Genomic DNA, 23,279 nt, shown 5'->3' on the forward strand with positions numbered 1-23,279 from the left:
CTTTCAAATGTATCTAGTATGATAAAACAGCGCTGCTTTTTTTCCCCACATACACACGACCGGAAGGAGCGGAAGCGGTCGACTGGTACATAATAAAAGCTCCGCTGCTTTCGAGCCGTGTGTCGCGCTCGTTCAGCGGTCTCGTTTCGCTTCGACGGCTTTCAGCCTCACCCAGCCTTCATTCTACTACGTTAATAAATCATTAGCTCATCCATGAACATGATTTCTGCCCGAGTCCCGTCGGATTGCATCGGCTGTGGGGATGAAGAAGAAAACTCCCATGACTCCACACTCAGTCACTGCGTCATCAAACTACGCCTTTGTCTATTTGTTTATTTTGAATACGCGCCCTCTAGCGGCGAAAATTACATATTGTGCCTTTAAGATAAATGAGCCTTTTGAGAGGAACGCTTGCTTGAGGACTTGTATAATTGAAATGTTTATATATGTACATAGTTATTTTTTACAGAGGGACATGAGAGCTCATTCAAAAGCATAAAATATGATGCTTGTCTATCTACCAGAAGTATACTCTGAAGTACCTGTTGAGGTGTTGTATTTTTTTTTTTACTTATCCAAGTAGTTTGTGTAGTAATACTGATAAAGTCCACCAGATGTCACTTTGAGTCAACTAACACACCAACACCAGAGGAAACCATCTACATCAGCTCAGAATTCAATTCACTTAATTGGACTTTTCAGCACTTTTTAACCACTTTATAATCCACTTTATCCATTGTGACAGGACTGACAAAATAAGTAAAAACTAAAAAGGCCACTTTTTCAAAAAGGCAGTAATAAAGGGAAGGCTACTTGAGATTTAAACTATGACATTTTTTTAAGGCTGAATTATTAAATTGCAAGAGCCAGTAAGTGTAAAGATGTAATGAACCAGTCAAACCGAACCAAAGTCGAACAGCAAGAATAACACTGATAGCATTGTACCGGTGGCCAACATGTAAATCCTGTATATATAAAGTAGAGATGTGGGTATTTACAGACAAAGACGGGGGAAGGAGCCAGAATAAGAGAGCAGATGGAGGAATTAACAGATGGAGGAATGGGCTGAGATACAGACTATGAGGGCGTCTTGTAAACATGACAATACATTTATGACACCGACATGATTTTTCAAGACAGGAGGGAAACAGGTGCATGTTTCAACCTGTGTGAGCACTGTCCAATAGATACACAAAGCTCTGTCTGGTTAGAACCAAGCCTGTTTGAGTACAAGATACTGTAAGCACCAGCATTTCGACTGCCACTATGGAAGCTACTAGATATATATTGCTGTTTTCAGAAATGCTGCATAGCCTGTTAAAAAACAAAAACCATGTATGATATTTATTGTGCAAGAGTTGTTGCCCAAACTGCTTCACCATTAAGCTGCCTTTGTGAGCATGTGAACAAACCGACTGTGGGAGTGTGAGAAATATGGGAAGAAAAAAAATAAATGAGTGAAACAAAGAGTGTGAAGAAAGAGGCTGAGTGGACCTGACAGACAGGTTTATCTCTGAATCAGCATTGTGGGAAATGCTCTCCCAAAATTCAATAAATTGTTGAATCACTTATTCAAAAAGTACTGTTTTCTTCATGTCTGTTTAAATAATCAAGCATTCCTTCTTGTTTAACATTTGAAACTAGGTTAGCTTTATCTGTTTTGGTTACATGTGCAGCACAACTGAAACCTCCTGGGCTGTCAAATTAGTCACTTCAATCTCTATAACACCAAGGCCACTTCACATTTACAAACAAACTGAATAATTAGACCAGTTTACAAGAGCACCCTTAAATATAGAAGATCACTTTTACCTCATCGATGTCAATATGGTTAAGGGGACAAAATAAAGCTATTAAAATGTGCCTGAGGTTGCAAACATCTTCAAACAAAACATCCATCGATAAGTTATTAAAACGTTTAAGTGTGCTTGGCACCACAAAAAAAAAAAAAAAAAAAAAGAAATAAAGACCAGTCTAAAGTGTCAAAACCAACACAGGCAAGCAGATACACTCCAACATATACTCACTAACTGTTTGATCATTTTATCACTGTTGAACTAATACAAGCAGTGACACGCTTTTGATGCATCCTCAAAAAAATAATAAGGCATTCCACTGTGAAAACAAAGGTTAAACTGCCCACAAATAACATCAAGATATCTCAGCTAATCGCTGCAAAAGCCCAGAGAAACCAGCTGCATGCTGGGATAGATCGGCTACTCTGTCCACCATTTCTTGCGTAGCAGGGACTGAAGGATAATTCTGGGCTGCACCCTTAGTTGCCACGACAACAGCCTTCAGAGCTTGGCAGAGGCGTCCACTGGAGGTGGTGACCTGAGGAGACAAACAGTGTTTGTGTATGAATGCGGTTAAATAATGTCACCTGCTTATAACATCATTGCTGGAAACTGACCCGTCAACATGTTTACCAAACGCTTGTTCACTTCCCAGACTCTTCATGTTGACTATTGCCCTTGGGTTATCAACCGTGACTCACAATTTGATTTGTTGTGGCGTGAATCATTAAGTACATTCACTGGTAATCAAATATTTGTACAATAACACCTGAACAAAAACTCTCAATAACATTTCTGACCAGAGTATCTATGTTCTAACCTTTGCTCTGAGGTCTGAAGAGCTGAGTAGCCGTGCAAGTGTATCCCCAATAAAGACAAGTTTGTGTGCAGTTACAATGAGACTTTTCCCCCTGGAAACGAAGACTCGGGGTGGTTGGTTCCCTTGGACACTTGTGAACAGGGAATCGATGGCATCGGCCAGGCAAGAAAGGTGAGAGAGACTTTGGGAGGAGTAGAAAGAGAGTAGCTCTGAATCCTCTAGAGACAGAGAGACCGGGGGTGATGGACGCAACTGGAAAGAAACGGAGAACTAAATTATTCATATAAACGCACAAATGACACAGACCCTAACCTTCTTGAAAATACCTACAATTGCATAATTAGATGCCTACAGCATAGCTGCAAATCTGGCATTTCAGTATGTTATACTTAACTAAAATAACGTTTCATTACATTAAGTTTGTCATTTGGAGTAGTTAAACTATGACTTAATGAATGAGCTCTGTTGTGAATTGAATTCCTGCAAAATGTAGAAAATATATCTTGTATTTACACAGGTTTATAGTTTTTTTCCCCCCAAATATTGTCATTGTTATATCACTGAACATGTTAAGAAAAAATTGCGAGTACAGATCAAAAATACATACATTTATGTCCCAAAGTTTAGGACCAATTAAAAAAAAAAAGTTTTTAAAGTAGTTTCTTGCTCAGGAAGTCTGGATTTATTTGATTAAAAATGCAGTCAAACATTAAAGTAATACAATTTAAAATAACCCTTTCCTATTTTAATATATTTTAAAATGTAATTTATTCCTGTGATTGCAAAGCTGAATTTTCAGCAGCCATTACTCCAGTCTTCAGTGTCACATGACCCTTCAGAAATCATTCTAATATGCTGATCTAGTGCTCAAGAAACATTTCTTATTATTATCAATGTTAAAACAGTTGTGCTTCTTTTTATTTTTTGTGGAAACTGAGATAAATTTATTTCTGGATCCTTTGATGAATAGAAAGTTCAAAAGAACAGAATTTACTTGAAATATAATTTATCTGCAACAACGTAAATATTTACAGTCCCTTTTTATTAAAATAGTGTATCCTAGTGTAAGTTTTTTTTTTTTTTTTTAAATCTTATTGAAACCAAACTTGTAAATGGTAGTGTATTGAGGAGATTGCAAAGTTTGATCCAAATCAGTCAGCAATGGTGTCTGATTAAGGTACTATTTAAATGTTACTATCTTTCTACAATGGCTTTTCTAGTGTTTAAAAGACTTACTTTATTATCAGTTGTGGTGATAAGCTGTGAAGAACTGTGCTCTGTACGGGTGTCTGGTGGAGGCTCTGGCTTCCCCTAAAACAGAGCAACAAAAAATCTAAATGTCCACAAAAAGAGAACTGCAGACCACAGAAAAGTTTCAACAAAGACGAATACAGGCACCAAAACATGAACAGACAGTGAAAAGAGAAGTAAATGTCTGACGGAATGAACAAGACAGAAAGATAAATCATAAGAGTGTATAAATATTAAGTTGGCATGAAAGTTATTTTGTTAAAGGTGACATATCATGAAAATCTGACTTTTCCAGGTTTTAAGTGCTATAATCAGGTCCCCGGTGCATCTACCAACCAAGGAAACATGAAAAAGATGAACCCAGTAACTTTGCTTTGGTAAGCCTTTTTCTGCAAGCGTCTGAAAAAACGAGCGCGTCTGATTTCGCAAAGGGATTTCATTATAATATTACTGCCACTTAATCTGTAAATTTATACAGAGATGGTCCTCACTGCAGAACACAAGATCCAGGGGGCGTGGTTGGATCCAGATCCAACTCCTCCCACCTTACAAGTTTGAGCAAAACATGCTAACTGTTCTGCCTTTGGCTGCACAGACGAGCACAGAACACTGTTTAGAGTCCCAGCCTCAGAGCAGACAAGAGAGCAGTGCATTTATTGATTTATTTACTGTATAATGTTGCTGCCACACAGATCTAAAATAAACTAAATAAATAAATAAAAAGATTTATTTCCCAGCTGTTTACCTTCACAGACATAACCGACTGTTTTTGTAACTCATGTGTGTTTTTAATGTAAACTTGTTTGTGAATGAGAACTTAAGTTTAGTACTCACATGCTGTGTGGTGGCTGCTTTCTGTATGTGTGCACTGCACTCAGAAAACCGTATATCAGAAGTTTACACTAATATGGTTTAAAATGTATGATTTCAGCACGATAAACATGATAATCAGAACCAAAAGAGATGTAATGGCACAGCTCTATTCTGGAATAGGTGGCGGGGAGCAGCAGCTCATTTGCATTTAAAGAGACAGGCCCGAAAAACAGCGTGTTTCTGCTTCCACTCAAACTAGGCATTTTCAAAATGATATAATAAATGATCTGTGGAGTATTTTGAGCTGAAACTTCACAGACACATTCTGGGGACACCAGAGACTTATATTACATATTGTAAAAAGGGGCATAATATGTCTCCTTTAACTGATGTTTTTGTTTGATAAGTACAATGCTTCAAGCTTCTGCCTGATAAACACTTGTGTTCATACTCAAATAAAAACTGACACAATAACATCAGAGTGTAATGAACATTTACTCTTTTTATGTTTGTATGCTCTAGTTTACGGCATTATATCCATGCATGCTCCACAATCTTTTTATAAAACAGGTGTCTAACCTGCAGTTTGACGTATCCCACACTATCACCTACAGGATATGAAGGCAGTGGTGTAGGAGTTAGACCGATTCCTGCATACTCATTTCCTTGTTCCTCATCCTCCATTCTTCCCACTGTTGGAGCTAAAGAAACTGGTGCCAGGGGTAAAGGGAAGGCAGCGGTCGGCGGAGGAGGCAGCGGTCGTTCCTGGATCCAGCTGCCCTTCCGTGATCCCATGTCCCCTAAGATCGGTTTGACCTCTGCCACCGGCAAAGCAGGTAGAGGTCTCCGAGACAGAGACTCCTGGGAAGGTAAACGAGGTCGTGCTTGACTCTGTAAAAGAGAGACGGTGTCTTCAAGGGCACAGCGGACCATCGTGAGCAGACCGTCAGCTGGGGGGGCAGTACTGCACACCGAAAGGGCAGGAAGGAGGTCAGAGAGACGGGACCAAGCCTGCTGGAGAACTGGAGGAACATCACCAACATGCCCAGCCTTCCAGACAGAAAGGATCTCAGCCAATGCGGAGGCGAGGTCTCGGGATGGGGTGGTGGTGACAGAGGCGGAGGTCAGAGCAGACTGGACTAGAGCAGAAAGAGATGCTTTCCACTGGATGTCCCCGGAGCCGGTGCTTGACACAGACAAACGGCGTGTTGGGATTTCCAGAGTGAGGGCAGGCATGTCGTAGATGCCTCCATCAGGTTCTGACACATCTTCGGAGGTTAAGTCTTGCTTTCTAGGACTGGAAATCGAATAGGTACGTCCATTTCCCGCAGTTTCTGCAGTTAATCCCGGCATTTCGCTTGCCTCCAAGGGTAAACCAGGAAGACTGGGAACACTGTACACATCCTCATCCTCTGCATCTCCAGCCACAGCAGCTGATCCTGGAATATTGTAGGTTTGCTGCTGATGGTCAGAGGAGGAATTCAGGGCCAGAGTGGGAAAATCATAAATCTGAAAGATACGAAAGAGTTACTCACTGTTTACTAATTTATAAAGAGTTACAAAAGATTTTGGAACCCAAACTCCATTCAACTGTGCAAATTGTGCCATAATAAAGCATGAATCATGGTTTTCTATGACTGTTATGTGGGAGTCTCGGCTACTGTTCAATTTAAGACTGAAAAAATTGGGCATCATACACTAAACAACTGAGGATCACACACTACTAGACTTTCAAGTAATTCCGAACACAACAGACTCATTCATAAAATGTGTCTTGTTGCTAGGAGATGCATGACAAATGAAAACAACACGTGTTTCATAATCAGTTCAAAATATTAAACAAGCTCGATATGGTCTGAAGCAAAAAATCTGTGCTCTTCACACACTACATGATTTTTGGTGAAATCTGTCAACTCTGCCTGCTCAAAATCTGTCAATTAGCTCTGTTGACTTCTCCAGACTGCAAATCAGGACAAAAAAAAGCAGGCAAACGTTGTGTAGTGTATTCTAGCCTTTACTATGTGTTCTCTAATAGCACACAGTTTAATGAACTTGGAGTGTCTCCTGAGTATTTGGTCACCATCAATACGTTACTAGAGAATCAGTAAGACTAATTTGCCATGTGACAGGTTCCACTTTGACAGTGAATAATAGTAATAATAATAATATATATGGATTAAGAGCAAAAATCCCTTTTTGTTTATTTTATATGTTTAAATGCAATATACGTTTATTTACAATTGATTCTCTGCACAAGGACAAAAATCCATTGCTAAGGATTCAGTGAGGATTAACAAGAAAAAATGAGAGGGAAAGGGGAGAGAAAGATTGTGGGTGGAGGGCTGAATAGAGCCACATGGGTCTGGCTAATTTGCCCAACCAGCCAGACTGCTGTGACTTGTGTGAACAAGAGAAAAGTGTTACATGGGATTAGCTCATAGCAGAAAAAAAGGTGTGGTTTAAAAGCAAAGGAATAGGAGAGGAGTGAGAGAATGAGAAACAAGAAAAACAACGAGAGGAAAAACAAAGGAGAGATTAGGGCCTTTCGCACCGCAGGAACCTTTTCATAGTACCAGAACTAATTGTGGAACTACCCACTTTTTGGCGTGTTCGCACCGCCGGAACTGGGTGCGATTTTAGTACCGGACTGCCTTTTTCGAGAACCAAATTAGCTCCAACTCCGGAGCAGGGTCTAACCAGCACAACTGGTACTAATCGTGACGTAAGTAGACATTGATTGGCCAAACGCGTACGAGAACGCCCTCACCCGCCATGATTTAAAACGCCGTGTAAACATACTGTAAACATTGTGTCAACTTATTTCACAAGTATGGAGAACAGCTATAGATGGACGGACGCTGAAGTGCAGGCACTTGTAGCAAATGTAGCACTGCCAGTTGTCGTTGGAGATTCTTAGTCCTCCTTTCCGTTCTTTCAATCACTTTACGTATACGTCGACTTTCCATGTCCATTATTGTGAAACCCGCGAGACACAACAAAAACACAGCTCCGATCACAGCGATCACACTCCATCCTCCCTGTTGGTAACGTTGTTTTTCTTTGTTTCCGTTGTTGAACGCCACGCACAAATTACGTCGCTGTCGACCGGTTCCTAGTACACACTGTCGGTGCGAATGCAACCCTTTAAATAGTACTGGGAAATAGTTCGCGCAAAATCGTCCCAATACTTTAGTACTGTACATTTAGTTCTGGAACTAAAGCGGTGCGAAAGGCCCTATTATGTGAAAATGTGGAGATTGTGTGTAAATGTACAAAACCTCTGATATTTACAAGTAGATGTTTTTTTAGCAATTGAATTTCAAATACACATTCGTTTGAACGTTCTATTCATCAAAGAATTCTGAACAGTGAAAATAAGAATATTTCTTTAGCATCAAAAAAGCTTATTCAAATGATTTCTGAAGGATCATGTGCCATTGAAGACTGTCTGCTGAAAATTCAGCTTTGTATCATAGGAATAATTTATATTTTAAAATATATTAAAAAAGAAAACAACTAATTTAAACCGTAATGATATTTCACAATATTAATGTTTCGATTATATATTTTTTATCAAATAAATGCAGCCTTGCCTAACATACGATACTCCAAACTGTTAAACAGTAGTGAAGACACATTGCATTAGCATTTGATACCAATCAAGCTAATGACCATTTCTACTTGGGTGGCTCACGATTAACCTCAATGTACTACTTTAAATGTGTGGCATTCCAAAAGAGATATCAGAGCTATGAAAGGGGGCATGATTTTCAGCGAAAAAAAACGTAGGTTCTGGTCTGTTCCTCACACAGATCTATCGTATGGCTTCAAAAGACATTGTATGGATAATTCTATGGTGCTTTTCGCCTGATTTTTGCAGCTAGACAACCTCTGTCCTCATTCACTTTTATTGTGTGGACAAGAGCAAGATCAACATTCTGCCTTGCATTTCCTTTTGTGTTTGATTCCTTACCTCTGAGCCCTGGTCGGTGTGTAGAGGTACAGCACGAGGGGTGTTATAGATCCCATCATCCTCCTCAGAAGGCACTGCAGGAATTGGATGCTGCCACCTATTTGTGGGAGGTGTATCATATACCTGAAGAACATAAGGATAAGCATTAAACATGGCATAATCTCCACTATTTCTTCAGAGAAAACACCTCCGTCTTCTGCAGAACTACAACCTATTTCTTTTTTCCAATCAAGTTCTCATTTATCTCACCTCCTCACTAAGTTTCTCATCCTGAGAACTTGCACTCTCTCTCTTGGTCACTGTTTCACTGTTCTTCTTCATCTCGTCCGCTTGCATGTGTCCATTTTTACTTCCCTGTCTCTCTTCCTCCAGCATGTTTGTCTGCGGGGGTACAGGGTTGGCCTGGAGAACAGGGTTGGTGATTGGAACCGAGTTAGACTGAGGTAAATCCTTCCTGGTCACACTTCTAACAGGAGGTGCTGGAGGAAGCGGTTTGCGACCAAAATTTGGGGACCCTGGTACTCCGGACTTTCCCGCCCTGGCGAGTAGAGGGGATTCTCTCAGGCCACCCTGTGCCAGTTTTCCTCGACCAACCGGAGGAGTTGAAGTAGTACACTTTTGGGATCCTCGGGCCGAGGTAGGTGTCTGCTTAAGATTCTGGCCTGGTTTTGAGGCTCCAGACACTCCTACAGTTCCAGCAGGGTGTTTGCGGTCAGACTGAGGGGTCCTGGATATGGCACCTCCAGGTGGGGTTGGGGTTTGGTACATCCCTGGGGCATCCTGGCCAGTCTTACTCTGAGAAGGACTAATAGAAGAAGATGGGCTGCTTTTGGGTGCAATCCCATCCGTAAGTCTGGAAGTCATTCCCGATACACACTGTCCTGCCACTGGGGCACCACTTGTAGGAGTCTGATATAAATTCTCACTGGTCAACGCAGCGACAGCTGGTCTAGGCACCAAGTAGCATCCATCAGAATTACCGGCCCCTGCATCCCGTGGACTTAAATACCTAGCCTCCCCTGATGTTTCGGCTGCAGACCTGGGAACAGCACTTGGAGTCAGGTACACTGAATCGGATGCCAGTGCACCTTGTGATCTGTGTTGTGCTGCCATTGGCGCAGGTGAGGTGGGAGTCTGGCAGAGGGTCCCTGACTCGCCACCCCATCCTCTAAGTGAGGGTGAGCGGGGTCGTGCTGCCACACCCACATCCCCCCAGTCCGGACGAGGCCTGGTTCCGGAACTAGAATGCGATCGTGGTCTTCCTCCATCAGAGTGACGCAGCTCTCCAGACCTGGCTGGGGCAAGAGCAGCCCCAGGGCTTTGGTACACCCCTTCAGCTAAGCTGGGGGGTGAGAGATACACCCCATCTGGATCTTCAGTGCTCAGTCCATTTACCCTGCCCTGCTGGCTAGTCGACAGATGGACCGAGTCCACACTAGGAGCTCGTCGGGGATCTGTACCTGCGCTTGTAGCCGGATTCTGAGCATTTTGGAGAAGGCGTAAACGGTTGGCGGGGGCAATTCCTTGGCGGCCATGTAGGGAGCAAAGCCACCACCCTGGTCCACCGTCCTGCTCCTGGTCCAAAACCATCAGGATGTCACCTTTGCGAAACGCTAACTCCTCTGGGCTTTCAGCGGCATTGTCAAAAAGTGCCTTTGCAAGCACCGTCTACAAGACAGTAAAAAACAACTTATCAGGAGGAGGAGAAGAAACCAAACAAAGCTTTAAATAAAACCTATAAAGACATCAATCACCTCTGGACTAGCTTATTTTTTAGTCTAGCTTTCTAATAAACCTAGCACTGTACTCTATGAATATTGCTGGCTCTGTGATAAATTGCTCATGTTCTTCTATTGTAATTTGCTTCGGATTAAAGCGTCTGTTAAAAGCATGAATGTAAATGTAAATGCAACAAAGGCAGCAAAACAATAAATTCCTGCATAAATAAAAAAGGGAGACAGACAGAAGAAATGCTTTAACCGAGTCCTTCAATGGGAATGGGCATGCTAGCAACAATGTAATTCAATTATTGTTTAAATTCAATGTACTTGTTAAACTGAATTTATTTGAGCCTTCAGCTGACTCTACTTCTGCAGCGTTTGAGCTGCATTGTCTTAGTAAGGGAAATCAAAAAAGGAAATACGTAGAGGCCACTTCAACCAGGTTCATCAACCTGTGTGACCAAATCAATATGTTTTCCCATTTACTTAACAAACAGAACTAGCACATCATCACAACAACATAAAGGCGATGAAGGCCATGGTCAACGCCAAAAAAACCTAAGTCTCATAGCTGAAACATTTAAAGAACACACAAATATGGCTTAGATTAAGAAGCTTAAAAGATGGTCAGTACATAGCAATTTAATTGCTGACCTAAATTCTTGGCATACATAAAGCCTACAGAAGAACTGCTCATTTAAATGCCTCCGAAAAGGGCAGCGCTTATGAGCCGTACAGTTAGTGACGTTACGAATGTAATGGGTTGCCTCAAGGTCTTTTGTATTCAGAACACCACACTTCTGCCTTCATGGGTAAATCAATATTGATAGAGAGAATGCATAAGTAAGGGCAGAGGTCTGTGATTATGGGAGAGAGAGAATTAGTGATTAAGGGAAAGAGGCGCTGAGTTGATGATAATGAGGAAGACTCGTGGGGGAGGGGCTCAACATCTGTCCCCCAGTTTTAGGTCCTTTTGTCATCCCCTTTTTTACCTCTAAATTTCCCTTTCATTCTCTCACCCCCCCCCGGGGATGTGGTGCTCTGAGGCAAGCTGAGCCCCAGTTCCCCCTCCTCCATACTAGCAGTGGATATGAATATTAAGGACTGGACAGCAGAGTGTTTTACAGTGGTGACTTGCACACACTTACCGATAGGGACATGATTGAAGCTGGTTCTCCTCAGTTTTTGGATGTGTTAATTCCACATGGGCTCACCACAGAAACTGTATCCCATTCACATGTGCACTGTGTGACTCATCTGCATGTTTTGCAGATCTGGTTTTCCATTAACCTGAACTGTGCAGTGGTGGTAAATACCATGATCCAAAAAGATTAATTTCTCAAAACCATGATTGTCGTCCTTTGCTGTCTGTGATTTTCATCACATCTGTCAGTTTTGAACCTGGAGGATCAAAATAAACGCATTTTAGATTAACCTTAATAGTATAGTAGTGTGTAAGTAATACAGAGTTCACTTTCAGTCAGCTGCAGCAGCTAAACTAGTCAGACCAGCTGTGGGGCTCCACCAGTGGAGTTCAGACAAAAAAGATCTTATTTCAAGCGAATTTGGCTGTTAACTTTTAAGTACAGCTGTAATGTGGTATTTAAATTTACCCACCCTGATTGGACAGAGGATTAAGGGGCTATATGATGGCTCAACCGCCTACTATAAGGCTAGGACACTGGCCTTTTGAGACCAGAGTCCACAGGATATCATCTATATATTTTTTTATTAAAAAGATGGCAAATTATAATCCTGTTTACCTAGCGTATTTCAAGTAATTTTGCTAAATTAAACTGCACCAGGCTGCAACAGAAAAAAAAAATCACAGTCCTAAGCCATGTTTCGTTTTCCATCCAAGACATCTCAAGGTTTCTTTTATGCAGTAGAACCCCAATGAGACAAACAGAGGACTAAACAAACGAAGAAATAAAATAAAGAAAACAATAAAAGCCCGAATTCTCCGGATAAACCAGTGCCAAAGGCATTAGGTATATAAATAACGTTCTTTCAAAAAACGGGATGCATTTTAATTCAGTCACAAAGACGCAAACAAGCGGCGATCAGCCAGTGTAAAATGTTAACTAAATAAGCAATTCTCGTCTTACCGTTCACATGTCTAGAAAAATCATCTGGAAAAACAAAAGTAGAATCAAACGTCGCAAATCATATCTTCTCAAAAGACTGCAATGCACGGCTGTTGTTTTCTTTTCTTTCTTTGGGGATACACGTCTCGCTTCGCCCTACCCTGGCCTTCTTGGTTTTGAATTACAGTTGAGCGCATATGGTCGCTCCCCCTCATTGTGCCCGACACAGCACGATTCCTACAGTGCATCATGCCCTCTAGTGGAGGACTTCTTTCTCTCTATCTGTCTATCTATCTATCTATCTATCTATCTATCTATCTATCTATCTATCTATCTATCTGTCTGTCTGTCTGTCTGTATATTATTTGTTTTTACAAACATTGGCAAGTGCTGCTTCTGGTTACAGCCGCCTCTAATGTAAACTTCTGACCAAATTCACATTAAAGTATAAACATCTTACTAACTACACAGACTAGGAATTTCCTCTTGTAAATTTCTTATGTTTCTGTCAGACTGGAGAAAAGGCTCAAATAAAAGTGCAAATGCAAAAAATGATTAATTGAATCTACAAAAAAAAAAAAAATTAATGTAAAAGGTTGCAATCAATTTAACTTTCATCTGAATTAGTTTATTTAAATGTAGCTAAAATCAATTGTTTGCAACCACTTACCTTGTGTGATATGCACAAGCTGGTATTCAATTACTTTCAAATAAGTAAATCAAGTGATCAAGAAAGACTGCACTTTTCTGCTCAGCTCCAACCATATCCTATTTTTACTAAAAGTACCACTGCAATAGTCAAATTAAGAACTGTACAGGACAGGTACAAGTGCAAAACCAGCACACGTACACACGCTTTTAACAGTAAAAGCTGGGATTTTATGAATCCTATGCAATCTACAATATATCAAAGTTTACTTGAAATAACATACTTTACTAATATATTAGGTGGATCTTTAAGAATGAGTGGTTAATTAATTTTAACTAATTCATTCATTAATATTCCTTGAGACTAGCCATAGAGACTAGTATCTTCCTCCAGAGGGCGCATGAGGGCTCAGATGGATCAGAGAGCTGATTCCTCCACTGACCCGCATTCAATTTTTTGGGGTACGTTTGAACACTAAAATGTAAAACATTGAATCAATTAATTCCAACTCTTAATACCGGACATAAAAATAAAAATATGGCCCATAAATCTATATGAAATCATAAATAAAAACATCCAGTCAAACATCCGGTAATCACACTGATCTGTGATTGGTCAGTTCTGACCAGCGCTGTAAAAAGTTACAGGCACCACGCAAAAATCGAATCTACTCTCTACTTCCTTCTTGGGGATTTGTGCAATAGTTTACACCTGATTAATGACACCAGAGAAACATTAGTATCCATCGAATTGCACATAAAATCAAGAATGAATTGCAATAGGATAAGTCTTATTCAGAAATTTATTTTCAGTCCAATAAGAGACGACTTCCGGACCGTTTATCGCCGCCCTTTCTCAGACACATAATTCACAATAGTGATGGGAAGTTCGGATCATTTTACCGACTCGGACCTTTGAGTCTCGTTCAGCCAATCTACCAGTTTATAATATTTCTACGGTGTTTACGTACGAGAGACGTTGATCTTTGTTACTTGCAAAGTGCCACCAGAACAGCAGACCTTCTCAGCTCGTAGGTAAAGCTGTTTTTCTTCTTATTAAGCTATACTTTACAATTATATTATTAGCAGTTTATCAAGATTTAAAAATAACACGATTCGCTCTTGGCTCACTTCAACAATGAATGCGTTGTTGTGCAGTTCACGTTAGCTCTGTGTAAGTAACATTAACTTTAAGCAGGATAACTTGGTGGTTTCTGAAGTACCTCACAGAAACACTTTTTCACTTCAAATGCTTGTCAAGAAATGTAATTAATGTTAACGGGAGAACTATTCTGTGTACTTGTAACTGTGTACCCAAGATGACCTTTATGCCACTTTCCTACATAGTGCTGTAGCAATTATGCACTCTCTTTCTGTTTTTCTCAAGGCTATGTTGAAGACTATAACCAGAAGCCTTTGGTCAAATCCTGTTGCTGGCAGAAGAATGATGTCTAATCACATACCACAGAATTTGTCAGGAAAAGTTGCTATAGTAACTGCATCCACAGATGGGTATGATGCTTTATTTCCATTCTTGTCCAACTGTTCTTTAGTTCCATATCTTAGAAATAAAAGGGTGTGTAGCCGTCACAGCACAAAACACACCGTCTCTAACACTACTAAAACATATGTCAATATAAATGAATGTAAACATGAATCCAAAAATACTTGCATTACATGCTGACAGACCCTTGTACTCACCGGTCTTCTCAGGATTGGGCTCGCAGCTGCGGAGGCTTTGGGTCAGAGGGGAGCACATGTGGTCGTGAGCAGTCGACGTCAGGCCAACGTTGACAAGGCTGTGTCACTCTTGCGCAGCAAAGATATAAAAGTAATAGGCACCACATGCAATGTGGGGAAAGCAGAAGATAGAGACAAGCTCATTAACATGGTGAGGAGTTCCTTTATCGCTCATTTTAGTCAATATTTAGTAAACATTTTGGAAATCATACTGAGGAATATACGCAAATGTTACGAGAAACCCAGAAGTCTGTGCAAACTTGCTAATGTATAATATATTTTGTGAAGAACTTTGATGTAAAATGCTGTTATTTACTTTGTTGTTGCAGACAATTGAACAGTGTGGCGGTGTGGACATACTGGTGTCTAATGCAGCGGTGAACCCGTTTTTTGGGAACATATTAGAATCCACAGAGGAAGTCTGGGACAAAGTATGACAAAGTTATTAGCCTTAATGAACCTTTTTCTATGGGGGAAAAAAAATCAGTAGTGTCAGTACTGATATTCGCTTTATGTCTACCACAGATACTTGGAGTGAATGTGACGGCTTCTTTCCTTCTAACCAAACTGGCTGTTTTATTTAAATAAACTTCATATCTGAGCCTAACTAAGGACCTTTTCATTTTCAGGGGTGGGTCAGTTGTGATTGTGTCATCAGTCGCAGGGTACCAGCCAATGCAAGTATGGTGTTTACTTGCTCTTATGTAAAGTTTAATCATGCAGCACACCTTGTCAAAAAGAACTGATAGCACTAAAGTGGTTTCTTTAATTGGGTTTAACTTTATCGGCTGCTTTTCATTCAGCACTAGTTGAGAGGTCACCTTGCCGTCACTCTTTGACTCCTAGGGTCTGGGCCCCTATAGTGTGAGTAAGACGGCCTTGCTGGGTTTAACTCGAGCGCTGGCTCCTGATCTCGCCCACAGTAACATCCGGATCAACTGTGTCGCCCCTGGCATCATCAAGACACGTTTTAGTGCTGCTGTAAGTATTTCCTACCAATTTTTGACGGCTTTCATTTTCAGAGCTTGGAAACTCGTCTTTGTCTAATTTTAATTTATAACATCAATTATAGACTTTACAAGGGTTGTCTGCATAACCCTTTGCTTCTGTTCTTTTGTAGCTATGGGAAAATGAGGGTGTGCTAGAAGAGTTCTTGAAACAGACAAGCATAAAAAGGTTTGTACAACTGCTGTCAAGACAATGAATGAAATTGTTTTTAAACTAATAGTACTGTGGAGCTTGAAATATCATGAATCTAGAATTGCATTAGCACGAGTAGGAAACTAAATTGTGCCACTAGCATTATGCATCACAAAAAATATTACATTTATTATGCACCAGTTTTTTTTTTAAATAGCTAAAGCGTATGATTTCATGATGATGTAAAAAAAAAAAAAAAAAAATCCCATTACCTGTAAGGTAGCATTGCAGTAATTGTCCATAAGCTATTCCTTCCTTTTCATAAGCTTTCATTTGTTGCTTTCTGGTGCAGGAAACCTGATTCTTATGTAATGTCTTGACCTCTTAGACTCGGACAGCCAGAGGATATAGGTGGTGTGATTGCCTTCCTGTGCTCAGACGAAGCCTCATACATCACCGGAGAGACCATCACTGTAACCGGAGGCATGAACTGCAGACTGTAAGAGGAGCGGCATGGAGGCAGTAACAGTAATCATGTACTTGTACATCAGATAGAAACCTTCTAATTCAGTGACCCAATACAGCTGTAACAGCTGGTGTAGTAATTCATAACACATTTACAAATGTTTAATTGTAATAAAATGATTTTTTGCAGATTTTATCACATTCATTTAATCTTTTGATGTATAGTTTCCCACATCTTTCAACCAGTGAATTGGCTTTTCCAGTCATTTGGGAATACTGGTATTACTATTATTTTTAGATTTTAAAGATACAAATGTTTACACTAATTTTAGCTCATCTTAAAAAGGAAACAGAAATAGAAACATTTTTCCTGATATTTCCAAGTTTTCTCTGATGGAGGGCACCTTATTCAGCATTATACATTTCCCTCAAAAAGAGCAAATACATATAGCAGTAAACACAATTCTTTATTTAAATATTACATGTAACAACAACATAATACTACATGATACAGATAAATACAATTAAAATAAATGATTATAATTATTAATGCGCACTTCCTAAAAGCAGGTAGGTTTCCTTGGTTGCAAATGCACTACATGGCAAAGACCTTGTTTTTTTTTAAATAAAATCTAAGACTTATGACTAATACATGTATTATCTATAACAGCAAACACTGCAGCATCAAAGTCTTTAAGCAAGCATAACGTTCCAAAAGTGCATCAATGTCTGCTTCCAGGAGACAATGTGGAACAAAACACAGGATTCCAGAACTCCCGCAGTGTGGGCACATACGTACCATTCTTTGTTTTGCAATACTGCTGACTGAATACCTGACAGGAAATTTCAAGAAAAAGTCAGATTGAAACAAACAACCACAGTTCAGATACATATTAAACCTAACCCTAGACTCAAGAATTTAGACAATATATATCTTAAAAGGCCATTTTGGTAAATGACCACTTACATATTGTTCAGCAATCAATTAATGCAATAACCTTGTGCAATGTCAATTTTATGCAATATGGATTATGCTGTTCTAACCGAGCCCCGCTCTCTCTAGTGAAGCCAACAAGGAAGTGACTTAAACTGTAATTCATCAACTGGCCGCTAGAGGCTGGCTGCAAAAGGGAGTCAATCCCATAGACTCCCCATGTTAAAATGCCCAACTTTACAGCAGAAAAAAATATGTTTACAGCCTGGTTCAAACAATGATTTTGGTCTATATAGCTAAGTTTGCCCTTCATGACAACTGTGAGGGGGGTGAATTTGTTTTATAACTCATCCGTTTAAATTATATGAAGCCTTAAAGTTCTGTATAATTAAGGGCGTGGCCACTTGAGTGACAGGTGGATTGCTGCTGCTGTCACCACCGTCGAGCTAGGTGGGCGTGGTTTCAGCAGCCAGCTCCCACCTATTTGCCCATTTTCGATTATCCGGGAGTGACGTGCGGTGACGCGCTGCCAAGATGGCGACGGCTGGCTCCGCCTACTTTAGGCTTCAAAACGCTCGTCGGAAGTCTACGGGTTACGTCACGGACACTACGTCCATGTTTTTATACAGTCTATGGTTCTAACAGAACATGCATGACTTGTTTTAAACGCTATATAGGGCCACATACACACAGCTACATTTTCAGGCTGAAAAGTGCATTAACACGCGCAAGTGAATCCCCTAAATTTTGGGGTGTGTGTAAACAAAATGTTTGTGTACTTGCTGTAGCTGTGATATTAGTTTGGTTATAAAGTTATATTAGTGACTGGAAACATTTATAATACATAAACATCTCTCTGTAATCTACCACAGGGCTGGTGAAAGCAACTAAGGTGTAGAGACGGATTTGTAAAAAGAAAGACACGTACCTCCTCCTCTGTGATTTGCTAACACCACTGCTGGAGAACAGAGACACACATTGCAGACTCGCTTTCAGTGAGAGCGAAGTCACTGCATTAATAACTACTTGCTCAGTTTGGTGCTGAATGACACTACATGGACTTAAGCATAACTACCAAAGTACTCCGTGAGTACAGAACACAAGTAGAGTAACAACTATATTTAGCTAGTGTGTATGTGGCCACAAGAACCTGCTGTAAATACTGTGCAAATACTCTCTTGAGAAGCTCTATAGGCTGAATCTACACTCTAGTCGCTGGTTCTACACAGCGGAACACTTTTGTTTGGTTGTCGGAATCATGTAGATGCAGTTACAAACCTTTCTCTTGACACTGTCTGATCTCTCATCATCAGAATCACCAATGATGTCATCTGATGACTTAACTGAGGGAGACGGGGTATCTAAAATAAACGGAAAACCAAAAGTTACACCTCTGGCATATAAAAGCCAAAAAAACAATTTTTTTTTTTACTTACCTGGACTACCGACTGGAAGATGCAAAACAAGGGGAATACACGGAGAGCAAGTAGAAGTTCTTAAGGAATAAGAAATTCAGATAAGAATGAAGCTTAACAAAAACTTTAATTAATTATAATAATGATTTTATATAACATTCAAATAAATTTAAATCATGTTCTTACGGTCTATTGACAGATAAAGTCATGCGTTTCTCCGGCGTTGGCGTCAAATCAATAAATTTCCTCTTGCGCATCACAGAGTCACTGTTTCCCACACTGTCTTTTGTGTTTTCCTTCTCATCAGAAGATAAATGATTCAGACAGACAGGAAGATCGTTGTCGTTTAATCTGGGAATGACAACTCTCAGCTGGCGCTTCATGCAGGAAATGAGGAGAGCACTCATTTCTGCTTCCTGCTGTGACTCGATGTCCTCAGAGCTTCTCCTAGTGGAATATTTCCTTGTATCATCTTGCCCTCTTTTTCCATTTCTGTTCTTGATTTCAGTCTTTTTGGGTAGTTTGTTTGCCCTCTCACTACTCCCCTTCCTACTGTTTATTTCTTCTTTGCTGCCCTCCTCCACCTCCTCTTCTTCTACTTCACTGCCAGATGACTGACTGATCACTGTGACCAGCATATTCCCCACAAAATACTCCTTTTCTGGATCCTTCTCCAAAATTTCTTTATTAGAACATGATCTTTGTTTGCTTCTGGTATTTCTGGATATCTCAAAAGCTGTTTCAACTTCTTGTCCTGAACTTGCTACCTTCTCGTTGTTTTTTTGGAGAGTGTCATTGGAAATGGACCCAATCACAGGTGCGACCTGTGACTGGGTTTCCTTCGCTGTTCTGCGAGTGGTTCTGGGTGTTGACGGGGCGGGATTTGTGACCCTGTTGGATAAGCGAGTGGATTCTGACTGGATGGTCTGCAGCACTCTACCCGAAAGAGGGAGGGAAAGGGAAGAGAGGATCGCATCACCAGTAGATGACAGAAGAGATGCTGAAACCGAGAGAAGGAAAGAAATCAGAGGATGACAAGACAGATGCTTAGGGGCATGAAAGGAAAGAATTCAGTCTTGTGATTCCAGAAATTACTTGATCATTTCATCTCCCAGACTTACCTGAGCCAAGGTGCCCGAGGCATCTTTCATGCTGCAGCAGAGTCCTGAGGAGCTGGGGCTGCGATGCAGAGCGCGCACACTCCTCCAGAACAGCAGGGGCACCACTGAGCCATGAGACTGTCTGAATAATATATCACAATACAAAATGGTAAGCATTGAACATAAACAAAACAGTGGTCCTGTCCCAAATGGCAGCATTAGCACTTCAGCATTTGACCAAGCGGAGCACTAGTCAGCAAGTGCACACCTGAATACTTTAATCAGGCAATTCACTTTTTTACTTTGGCAACTTATAAGCAAATGTTGTGTGTAAAGGACCATACTTGGAACTCACACTTGAAAATATTTTTTATTGAACATTACACGATGCAAAAAGAATTACAAAATGTTTAATAGAAGTTCACATATAACGTTGTTTTAATATTTAGGCAGTGTGCAAGAAAGTGTTTCCTTCTTCCTAAATATTTTAGACAATTTTACCAACAACAAAGGGTTAAAATGTACAATTTTCAGAAAAAATTAAATAACAATAATAATATTACTATTCACATGTAATTTTTTTCTCCTTTATTATATGCCATGACAGCACCAAAGATTATTTTCATGACATGAACAGAAGCTTAAATTACAAAAACAAACAAAAGCAAAAAATTCTTACAGCAATGGAAAAAAAAAAAAAGATAATATGTATATGTATCTGATATTCTTAAAAACTAAAAAGGGTTTTGTTCTGAACTTTATTATGAATTATACCTGAGCAAGATCTGGAACAGGTAATAGTTTATCCAGTCGAATTAGAAACTCCCATAATAGCTTTTCTAGACTGGCCACATAGTTTCCTCCATAGTGAAGATGGAATTCCTCCTGGTGTCAAAGATACCAAAGATAATGTACATGTCAGTGTACATTAATAAAAGTTTGCATTAATTGAAGATTTTTAGGCATTTACCAAATTTAACCAAAGAGTGACAGATAATTTAGAAGTGCCTTCTGTCATTGCCTTCATATCCAAGATGTTTATAGAAAGTAAAAATAAAGTCTATAAATGAAAATACAATTTTAAAGCACTCTCATGACAATATATCAGGTGGGAGATGTACGTGAGGATTTTTTTGTTTGTTTTTTTAACCTTGAAAAACTGTTTTCTGGCTGCTTCATTCTTCAGCAGAGAGTTCACCAGGGTCTGGAAGTTGCGTTTAGCTTCTTCCACCTTTTGATCCTTCCTCTGAGGATAAAAGAAGGTACAGTTCATGTTGGTGCATGTAACTCTTGTGAAATTATATGCAAGAACACCATTTTAACTTCTAAAGAAGCTAGAGGAGAATAAAACTGTCAAAACATGATGAGACAAACAAGACTCTGCACCAGTGTCAGGGCCAAACTCACCTTTCCGATGGGAATGGAGGAATCTTGCAGCTTGTGCAGCTCCTGGAGGATAAGCTGAGCATCAGGAGGATCTGACTGACAAAGCTCTTCCAAGATCATCTTAGGTTAGCAGGATAAAAAGCAAAGAAATACCTTTACCATTTACAGACTATAAAAAAAGTCTAAAACTCTTAGGAAACAACAAAGTTTCAATATATGTTCAAAGGATACTTAAAGTATGGCAGCATAAAAAAAAGACTGCTGTTGGTTGGTACATTTTTTTTTTTTTTTTTAAATATATATGTGACGTAGTCATGAAATGTAGCTTTTAAAGTATTTCAGGCTAGAATGTAGTTGTTTAAAACTCAAATCTGAGGTTTATTTATGAAAACAGCGCCTATTTGAAAATGTGCTTCGCCGATTTCGGAGATGGGAGGTCCATGCGATCAGCCGGCGCTCAGTGCTCATGTATACCGACGAGAGCAGCCTTATATATACACATACACACACACACACACACACACAGAGAGAGCGAGCAAAAATTGACATTAAAATAAAGACATTTTTAATATGGTTTTATATTTCGGCATTTCAATGCTGAAAATGTCAAGTTAACTACCCATACAGACATTGACTCTATATATTTAAAGCTCTGATATGCACACATATATATATTTCGATACTATGCGTTACGCAGTAAACACCTCAACTGGCATAAATCTGCACAGAAAGTCCCTCACATCTAAAGACAGCACCACAACGAAGACGATCCGATAACTCTCGTTTTAATATTAGTTTATTACAAGCTACACTGCGCTCACCCACCTTCATTCATAGTGTTATTCGCTGTTTTCATTGTCCTGTCCGTCCAGAAAATAAACAACTCTGGGGTTTTGGAGATGGCTTTCTTGATTCCTAAACTTAAAAACAAAATCTCTTATACAGCTCAAACGAGGAATCATCAACAACATTCAGTTGAACAACACGATGTGATAACACTTAAGCTTTCTGTCCTTTGATCTATATTTACAACAAATACGCTACGTTTATAAAAACAACTGATGATTCATAAGAACGTAATGATGGTCGCGGTAGGAATACACTTCTCGCGCCAAAATGACGAAATACTGTTTCCGGTGTGAAGTACAAAGACAACATTTAAAAAATAAAAAAAACTTAGTGGGCACAAAAGTTTATAAAAGCTGTCTGTTATTTGAATGCTACTACTGATATTGAACATATGCCATGCTTTATTTGTTTAAACTAAAGTTATACCCTTGTTTCTTTGCTTTTTTGATATGACGTTTAGTTGAGGAAGTTGTTTTGAATTTCAAAATAAAAGTCGTCCAATTTCAAGTACTGTAGAATCCAGATGAAAATTAAGCAAATGCTTCCAACGCATTCCATAATAATTTCAACTAATAAATAAAATCAATCGATCTATCTATCTATCTCTGTCATTTCAATCTTAATTTGTAGTTTTTTGTAAAGAAAAAAAAAATAGGATGCACGGACACATTAAAGCAATGGTTTCAACACTATCCAGTCTCCCTGCTTATTACATCATTCAAACCTTGGCTCTGATTGTAGTATATCAGCAATCTCACCAGTGCCCGCAAACCCATTGTCAGCCTGGCCTGATGTCTGTAATGGAGCAGCCCAGGTACAGTCTCACAGAGTGATGTTATGGTCTCCTCCAGTTTCCCATAATGCACTGCATCCCTCTGCAGCATCACCTTCCACATGGCTGCGGACATCAGGCGTAAAGGTGGAGCAATAAGCTGCAGAGCTGACAGGGGTAGAGGTGCATCTGTTAGGAAAAAAAAGAAAAGATCTGAAACAATTATAACAAGCAAACTGTACTGAAACTCATTATTATTATTCATTATCATCAAATTATGCACGGACACATTAAAGCAATGGTTTCAACACTATCCAGTCTCCCTGCTTATTACATCATTCAAACCTTGGCTCTGATTGTAGTATACAA

General features: G+C 39.7%; 3 protein-coding genes across 5 annotated transcripts; 1 reads left to right on the forward strand and 2 right to left on the reverse strand.

The window, feature by feature from the left end:
* Window positions 1-321: 321 nt before the first annotated feature.
* Window positions 322-12,627, reverse strand: efs (embryonal Fyn-associated substrate). Of its 3 annotated transcripts, none has more exons than XM_016490796.1 (8): window positions 12,483-12,627; window positions 11,523-11,775; window positions 8,903-10,321; window positions 8,654-8,776; window positions 5,293-6,189; window positions 3,853-3,927; window positions 2,617-2,868; window positions 322-2,334 (listed from the first exon to the last, which is right to left on the reverse strand). In XM_016490796.1, exons 2-8 carry the CDS (start codon window positions 11,532-11,534, stop codon window positions 2,152-2,154), a joined length of 2,961 nt encoding a protein of 986 aa, XP_016346282.1. In that variant the 5' UTR covers window positions 11,535-11,775; window positions 12,483-12,627; the 3' UTR covers window positions 322-2,151. The 3 variants fall into 3 exon arrangements, with proteins under 3 accessions (XP_016346282.1, XP_016346281.1, XP_016346283.1); XM_016490795.1 differs by having other exon boundaries at window positions 5,260-6,189; XM_016490797.1 differs by lacking the exon at window positions 11,523-11,775 and having other exon boundaries at window positions 5,260-6,189.
* Window positions 12,628-14,040: 1,413 nt separating this feature from the next.
* LOC107691944 (dehydrogenase/reductase SDR family member 4) lies at window positions 14,041-16,643 on the forward strand. Its single transcript, XM_074187019.1, is given in 8 exon segments — window positions 14,041-14,144; window positions 14,497-14,621; window positions 14,823-15,000; window positions 15,179-15,280; window positions 15,375-15,530; window positions 15,696-15,830; window positions 15,970-16,025; window positions 16,378-16,643. Coding segments are annotated over 7 exon segments (864 nt in total). The 5' UTR covers window positions 14,041-14,144; window positions 14,497-14,499; the 3' UTR covers window positions 16,493-16,643.
* A 259-nt stretch (window positions 16,644-16,902) lies between these two features.
* Window positions 16,903-23,120, reverse strand: tinf2 (TERF1 (TRF1)-interacting nuclear factor 2). The gene is made up of 9 exons (XM_016490798.1): window positions 22,897-23,120; window positions 21,311-21,409; window positions 21,054-21,149; window positions 20,678-20,788; window positions 19,925-20,045; window positions 18,990-19,803; window positions 18,825-18,883; window positions 18,667-18,749; window positions 16,903-17,287 (listed from the first exon to the last, which is right to left on the reverse strand). The coding sequence occupies exons 1-9, from the start codon at window positions 23,044-23,046 to the stop codon at window positions 17,177-17,179; spliced, it is 1,644 nt and encodes a 547-aa protein (XP_016346284.1). The 5' UTR covers window positions 23,047-23,120; the 3' UTR covers window positions 16,903-17,176.
* Window positions 23,121-23,279: the final 159 nt, after the last annotated feature.

Source organism: Sinocyclocheilus anshuiensis, unplaced genomic scaffold (assembly GCF_001515605.1).
Source record: "Sinocyclocheilus anshuiensis isolate Anshui unplaced genomic scaffold, SAMN03320099.WGS_v1.1 scaffold426, whole genome shotgun sequence".
Lineage (NCBI taxonomy): Eukaryota > Metazoa > Chordata > Actinopteri > Cypriniformes > Cyprinidae > Sinocyclocheilus > Sinocyclocheilus anshuiensis.

Excerpts from the sequence above, each read along its gene's own strand:
- efs (XM_016490795.1), bottom strand. Across the intron at positions 6,190-8,653 it reads ACACCGACCAGGGCTCAGAG|ATTTATGATTTTCCCACTCT; the intron begins GTAAGGAATCAA and ends CGTATCTTTCAG. Across the intron at positions 2,869-3,852 it reads TCACCACAACTGATAATAAA|TTGCGTCCATCACCCCCGGT; the intron begins GTAAGTCTTTTA and ends GTTTCTTTCCAG.
- tinf2 (XM_016490798.1), bottom strand. The coding sequence starts at position 23,046 with ATGTCCGCAGCCATGTGGAAGGTGATGCTGCAGAGGGATGCAGTGCAT. Across the intron at positions 20,046-20,677 it reads CTGTTCCAGATCTTGCTCAG|ACAGTCTCATGGCTCAGTGG; the intron begins GTATAATTCATA and ends TATATTATTCAG. Across the intron at positions 19,804-19,924 it reads CCTCGGGCACCTTGGCTCAG|CATCTCTTCTGTCATCTACT; the intron begins GTAAGTCTGGGA and ends TCTCGGTTTCAG.